Source organism: Chroicocephalus ridibundus, chromosome 25 (assembly GCF_963924245.1).
Source record: "Chroicocephalus ridibundus chromosome 25, bChrRid1.1, whole genome shotgun sequence".
Taxonomy (NCBI): domain Eukaryota; kingdom Metazoa; phylum Chordata; class Aves; order Charadriiformes; family Laridae; genus Chroicocephalus; species Chroicocephalus ridibundus.
The window spans coordinates 463694-470554 of NC_086308.1; the positions used below are offsets into that span (position 1 = coordinate 463694).

The 6861-nt window shown below is 52.8% G+C and overlaps 1 protein-coding gene across 1 annotated transcript; it reads right to left on the minus strand.

Moving 5' to 3' along the window:
- Positions 1–3468: 3468 nt before the first annotated feature.
- On the minus strand, positions 3469–4131 carry LOC134507620 (olfactory receptor 14C36-like; the record flags this gene model as incomplete). Its single annotated transcript, XM_063318414.1, has 1 exon — positions 3469–4131. A coding segment is annotated over one exon (663 nt), but the record flags the coding sequence as incomplete, so codon positions are not given.
- Between the last annotated feature and the right edge of the window lie 2730 nt (positions 4132–6861).

A 6861-nucleotide genomic window follows, 5' to 3' on the forward strand; every position in this document is an offset into this window, starting at 1 on the left:
TCTCTCCTGAAGAGCCTGTAGCCATCCATTGCAGCACCCCAAGCTGTGTGCCTTGTCCCACCACGCCTTGGCAGTTCCTCTGTCAAAGTCAAAAAGCACAGGCTCTCTCTCAACTTGTCTCTTCCCCTGGCTGAGAGTTTTGGTGCACATCTGGGCTGTGGCACCTCAGGTGTAGCTCCAGGCCAAGCTCGGACGTCTCTTAAAGGAAACCTGGTACCAAGCATTGAAGACCTTCTGTGTGCAAAGGCTTTGCTTCACGGCAGAGACACGGTCAAGTGGACGGCACCTGGAAGCTTAAAGCTGAAATTGGATGTTGACGGTGAGCAAAGCCTGCTGTCTGCAAGAACAGAGAGAAACAGGGCTGGGAAGAGCGACCCTGGCAAGAAAGAGGGGTTTTGTCAGTGGTGTCTCTGCAGCCCTCAAGGGCCTTTGACAAAGGTGAAGGTGATCTCCATGAATGACAAGGTGCTGCTGACAGGTCCCCCATGAGATTTTTTGGCCTGTTCCTTGACTGTATTATGAAGAGGGCGAGTAAATGTTGGGCAAGAGAAAAAACAGCAGTTTGAGAGTGCAACACATGAGTGGAGACCCTGGTGTGATGTGTCTTGTGTTCTAAACTGCCTCACATCTACTGCATGGAGAAGGGAGAGACCTTGCCCCACTGCAGTGGCAATCAGTCACTTGTGTTATGAAAATTTGCAAGTGGCCCGTGCTGACCGAGCAGAGAGGCTAGGACACAAAGTACAGAGGTGCACGCGTAAATATTTAGTCATGTGCATGAGGTGTCCGAGCTCAATTGGGGTACCTCAAATGTGGTTAAACACAGGGTTCTTATGCCATTCAAGCATTCAGGTACCTTATTATTTGACTAGTGACTAACTAACACACACGCATGGAGTACCAATTCCGAATCACAGTAAAACTGCACAAAGTAGCTATATCTCTGCAGCTCCATCAGCCATCAGCCTTCTCGCTGCTTGTCTATTGATCCAGACATCCCCGGAGTTGGTCTATTGCTCATTACTTGTCTGTGATGCTGGACACTGGGAGCGTTTCAAAGGTGTGTAAGAGGGACGGGGATACTGGCATTATCTCGGTTCTCCAGGGGTATCTTTTATCCTTCATGGACAGCTGAATGATTCTGAGAAGTCCTTATTTTGAGGGCAGGGCTGTTCTTCTGGTCCTTGTGATGAGCTGACCTCCTTTAACTCACTTAGCCAAGCATGATAAATCAGTACACAATGGGAGCTAGCTAGATATATATCTTAAGAAAGTCAATTCATTTTCATACGATAAAGACTGATGGGCATAAGAGTTAGGGAGGTAGATTTTGATAACCTTGGATCAGAGGATGTCTTTGGCCAGGTGGGTCCTGCAGAGAGCTTTTTGGTGGTCAAGGATCACCTCTTCGTCATCCAGAATGGTCCATGCCAACATGCAGGAAGTCATGCCAAGGTGGCAGGAGGCTGGCATGCATGAGAAAGGAGCTCTGAGTAACATCAAGCCTGAAGAGGAAGCGCAGAGAAGGTGGAAGCTGGCTGCCTTCCAGCCTCCAGGGTTCCGTGGTTCTGTGCTGGAGAGGGCCATTTGTTTGTGTGTGTGTGTGCTTGTCTGTGCATGGGGGAACTGGAGGGATGAGGGAATGCCGAGGCCAGCTTCTAGAGAGATGGAGGGTCTGAGACCAGCTCCTGGAGGGATCCGTGCTGTCTGTGTATCTATAGAGGTATACATCTAACACTAACGCTAACTAGCATGCAAACAGCCCCATCCTCATTGCCCTTTCTCCACAGACTGTGGATTGTCTTGGTCTGGAGTCTTCCCAAGGTCCCTTCCAGGATGAGAGACTGTGCATTTCTTTCCGCCACGGGTCTTCCCTTCATGATGAGGGGGAGAGCGCTCACGTTGCCCATGACCACAGAAGTAAGCAGACATAACTTTGGTCCACTCCGCTGTGGGTTTTTTGTCCCACTCAAGGCATTGACTCAATGCTGCTCACCGGGTATCTCCAAACCGCTTTCATCATATCCTGAGTTGAACTTTTGGTTTTCCTTTTTCCTCTTTCCCCTTCCCAAGTTCTTTTATTTAACCATTGTCGTAGATTCCTCTACAAACGGCCCAGCTTCTCTTTCCCCACAGGCCCTACATTTGCTTGCTTTGTGCCCTCTCTACGGGGCACTAAGGTGTTTCTAACATAGCTGTTGTGACAATTCCTCTGCTGGACAGTACAAAATTAGGAATGTCTTTAATTCCCTGTAGTGCCCTGCAACTCCTCGTGCTGTTATCTTGTGCTGATGCATCACCACAACCATGGTGAGCTGCCTGCACGCAAACATGAAGAATGAACAAAATGGATCTTCAGTCCAGGGGGACCTTGGGAAATTCTGGGAGTCAGCCAGAAGAAACTGCTTAAGTTTTACAAAGAGAAGTGGCCAGTCCTGCATCAGGGGGAAGAAAAACACCGTATTACAGTGCCAGGTGGGACGTGACAGGATGAGCAGTGACCCTGAGGAGAAGGGCCCACGCATTATGAGGGACACCACATGAGCCAGTGGCGCATGCTGACCATGAACAAGGCCAGCTGCACACAGGGATGGATTAGGAGGAGAGGGCTACCCAGACAGCTTGACTTTTCATGCCCTTTCAGTGAGCCGTGGTGTGGCCACACCTGGACGTGTCTGTCCCTCTGTGGGAATTCCTGCTGTAGACAGGTGGGGAGGAACGGGAGAGTGCCCAGAGGAGGTCTGCACATGGCCTCTGCTTCAGGCCCCACAACCCGTCCTTCTGACCTCTGCCATCCCAGCACAACACCAGGAACATGCTGTCCCTGGAGAAACACCAGCCTCTCCAGACAGCTCCAGATTCCCCTCCCACAGGATGGGTGGCCTTTATGTCATCTGTGTGAAGGGCTGGGGTACGTCCCTCAGTTAAACCCACGATCTTACCTCTCACCAGACACCGACTGGTGACTCCTAAATCCAGTCCAATATCTCTAAAATGTTACAAACGGACAGTCAGCTTTTTAGTCCTGGACACATGGAGGAGGAAGAAGAACTTCAGGGGTGAATTTCCTCAGGCATGTTTGGAGAAAGACCCCAGCATTAAAGCACTGCACCAGGGAGATCTTGCTTTGTTAACAGAGACTCTGTGAAAGAGGCCAGCTCTGAGCCACTGTGAAATACATTTTTAGAAGGGAACCAGGTGAAACTAAGACGTAAATGTCTCAGGTGTAGTGACACAAGTGCAACCTTTGTGTAGGAGAATAAAAACCATAAATGACAATATCAACAGCAATGATGAGAAATGTAATCATTAAAAACACAAAGCCAATAACAAAACACACAAAAAAGCAGATGGAATCAAATAGTGCGGGAGTCATTTGTGGAGAGAGGTGGAACATTTCTCCCTCTTGAAAAAAATCCATGAAATCAGATACCTAATGGCCTCCTTGAGCTCCTGGTTCCTCATGCTGTAGATGAGGGGGTTCAGTGCTGGAGGCACCACCGAGTACAGCACAGCCACCACCAGGTCGAGAACTGGGGAGGAGATGGAGGGGGGCTTGAGGTAGGCAAACATGGCAGTGCTGAGAAACAGGGAGACCACGGCCAGGTGAGGGAGGCACGTGGAAAAGGCTTTGTGCCGTCCCTGCTCAGAGGGGATCCTCAGCACGGCCCTGAAGATCTGCACGTAGGACAGCACGATGAACACAAAACAACCAAAGCCTAAACAGACACTGACCACAAGAAGCCCAACTTCCCTGAGGTAGGAGTCTGAGCAGGAGAGCTTGAGGATCTGGGGGATTTCACAGAAGAACTTGTCCAGGGCATTGCCCTGGCAGAGGGGCAGGGAAAATGTATTGGCCGTGTGCAGGAGAGCATAGAGAAACCCACTGCCCCAGGCAGCTGCTGCCATGTGGACACAAGCTCTGCTGCCCAGGAGGGTCCCGTAGTGCAGGGGTTTGCAGATGGCAACGTAGCGGTCATAGGCCATAATGGTGAGAAGACAATACTCTGCTGCAAGAAAGAAGATGAAGAACAAGAGCTGTGCAGCACATCCTGCATAGGAGATGTCCCTGGTGTCCCAGAGGGAATTGGCCATGGCTTTGGGAAGAGTGGTGGAGATGGAGCCCAGGTCAAGGAGGGAGAGGTTGAGGAGGAAGAAGTACATGGGGGTGTGGAGGTGGTGGTCACAGGCGATGGTGGTGATGATGAGGCCACTGGCCAGGAGGGCAGCCAGGTAGATGCCCAGGAAGGTCCAGAAGTGGAAGAGCTGCAGCTCCCGCGTGTCTGCAAATGTCAGGAGGAGGAACTGGGTGATGGAGCTGCCATTCGACATTTTCTTCCCCTGGGCTTGGAGACCTGTGAATGGAAAGAAAAGCAGTGAGAAGTTGGGGAAGATTTCTCTCAAACTAAAGTATTCAATTGGTCTTAGAAACCCACCAAACTGGCTCTCTCCTTTCAGGAAGACCTTTTGCAGGTCCTTTTTGTACACTCTGGTTGGTGCTGGCTGATAGTCCACCAGAGAGCTGAGATCTCTGCAGGATTCAGTCCTGCCCTACAGCCATGGGTAAAAAGGAACACGGGGTGATCTCAGATTCAATCCACTCCTGGCATCAAAGGGCTTTTCAGCATTGTCACCCGACTGCAGGGCAGAGCTCAGGGCACCTTGTTGTTGGTGTTGTTCTGTTGTAGTTTCCCCACCACACCTGAGGAGTGTTTTTAAGGCAGAAATCCCTGGCATTTCTGCTGTGCTGCCAGTGAAACCTTGTGGGTCCTGCCAAGAGAGTCAGTACAGTTCTCCTGCCAAGAGAGTCAGGACAGGGAGACACAGTCAGACACTCAAGGATTTCTCCTCTTTGGTGGCTTGGCGGCTGGGAAGGACACTCAGGACTTCATACCCGGGATATTCAGGGGTGGAGGACTCTACTGTGTGGGGAGAGGAGACCACGGAATGTCTCCAGGGAAGGCACCTGCACTGCAGGGGATGGCAGGGAGGGCCTGGAATCCCCTCTCCCATGACCTTTCCTGTAGTAGCTCCCTTTCACTCTCTGCCCATGTCTCTGCCACCCGGAGCTGTCTCTGCCTGGGGCTGTGTCATTGTCCCCAGGTCTCCTCCCTTTCAGTGCTCAGAGAACCCACCACACCTGCTGTGTGCTCAGCTCTGCCCTCAGGGCAAGTGCCTGCAAGCGCTAACAAGCAGCTTAGAAAAGTTCCTGCTAGAACCAGGGTATCATTGCCTTCTCCAGAACGGAGAAGTAAAATCCTCTCTCTCACAACCCATCCAGCAAAGAAGCAGTGGAAAACTCCAAGCAGGGACCCTCTTTCTTTCAGGTAAATGCGGCCTTGAAGTCCTTCTCCAAAAGGACCCTCTGCAAATGTCCTGGGGGTGATCTGGAGCTGGGAGGAAACACGACCCACGCAGCACCCTCACGACTGCAGAAGGACCCTGCCGTGACACGACTGGGGTCACTCCTTCCACCCACAGCTTCTCCCCGCAGCGCCATGGGGAGCTCCCCGGGCAGGCTGAGAGCTGACCCTGGCAGGCAGCAGAGTCCCTGGCCCAGCACACAGTTCCCTGGGACACGGGGACCCTGCTCTGAAGGACAGCCCTGAGCACCCCTGCACGCACACCCACCTTCACAGCCCGGCAGCCGTCCCTGGGAGAAGGCAGCCGACATGCCCTGTGCCTTTGGTGATGTGGTAGGGCTGCCCTGCTCTCGAGCACATCCTTCTCAACACCGACGGAGCCTTGAGAGCCTTCCTGACAGATCACATTAGCCATGGGCTATGCCAGCTTTAGGAGACTGCTCCAGGGAGCCTCTCTGCATTATACTGCAGCAGAGACACAGCATGCCCTGTCCCTCTGACGGTGCAGCAGGGAAGCCCTGCTCCACACGTTGTCCTTCTCCTCGAAACTAGAGAAACCGTGAGAGTGGTACTTGCAGATCCCATAGGCTGGGGGTTGTTCCAGCTTCTGGAGATCCCTCCAGCAGCTGCAGATTCAATGCCGTGCAGCCAGAGACTGTGCAAAGGCTGTGAGGATTTCTCCCAGTGAGCTCTCAGCACTCTCCCACCCCAGGCTGCCTTTAAGATCCGCTGGCCTCACACGTCTCCCCTCGTTACCTGCAGGCAGTGCCCTCAGCCCTGCTGCGCTTTGCAGAGGAGCTGCTCCTGGGCAGAGCTGTCTCTCTGCAGCGCTGCCCGCTTGCCACGAGCTCCCTCCATGCCAGGAGCCCAGCCCAGCTCAGACGCAGAGGACCAGCCCGAGACGTCACTTTCTCTGCCTCCTCGGGGCTCCCTGGAGGTGTCCCTGTGCCTCCAGGGGAACCTACTGGGAAAGAGACTGAAGTAATACTGTGTGGTCTCTCTTGCACCTCTGGAGAGACGCTTCTTTCCAGCCGGGTAATTTCTCCTGTCACAGAGAGCTGCACACGAGAAAGGTCTTGTTCCTTCTGGTATGAGACAGGAAACCTGGACAGTGCCAGATCTCCTTTGCCCCCGCTGAGCGAAGGCAGTCGGCTTCGTCAACTGAGGCATCTCCTCCTTGGTTTGTAGTCCTGGGTGTGAAGTGGACTCAGCTCTCACTTAGGGCTGCCACAATCCCACAGGAGGGGGGATTCCTCTTGCCTCTCTTCAGGTGGGCACAAAATAGGCACCTGCTGCATGGGAGCTGCTGGTCTCAGCTCCCAGCGTCATTCCTGGAGATGGAGGCCAGCAGTGAGCTCTTCAGACTCAAACACCTACTGACATTTCAGGTCTCAGACGTGGTCCAAGATACGTGCCGGTAACTGCAAGATCTAACGGAGCAGTTCATAGAGACAGGGCAGTATCTGCTGCCACCATCTTTGAGATTCATGAGGAATTC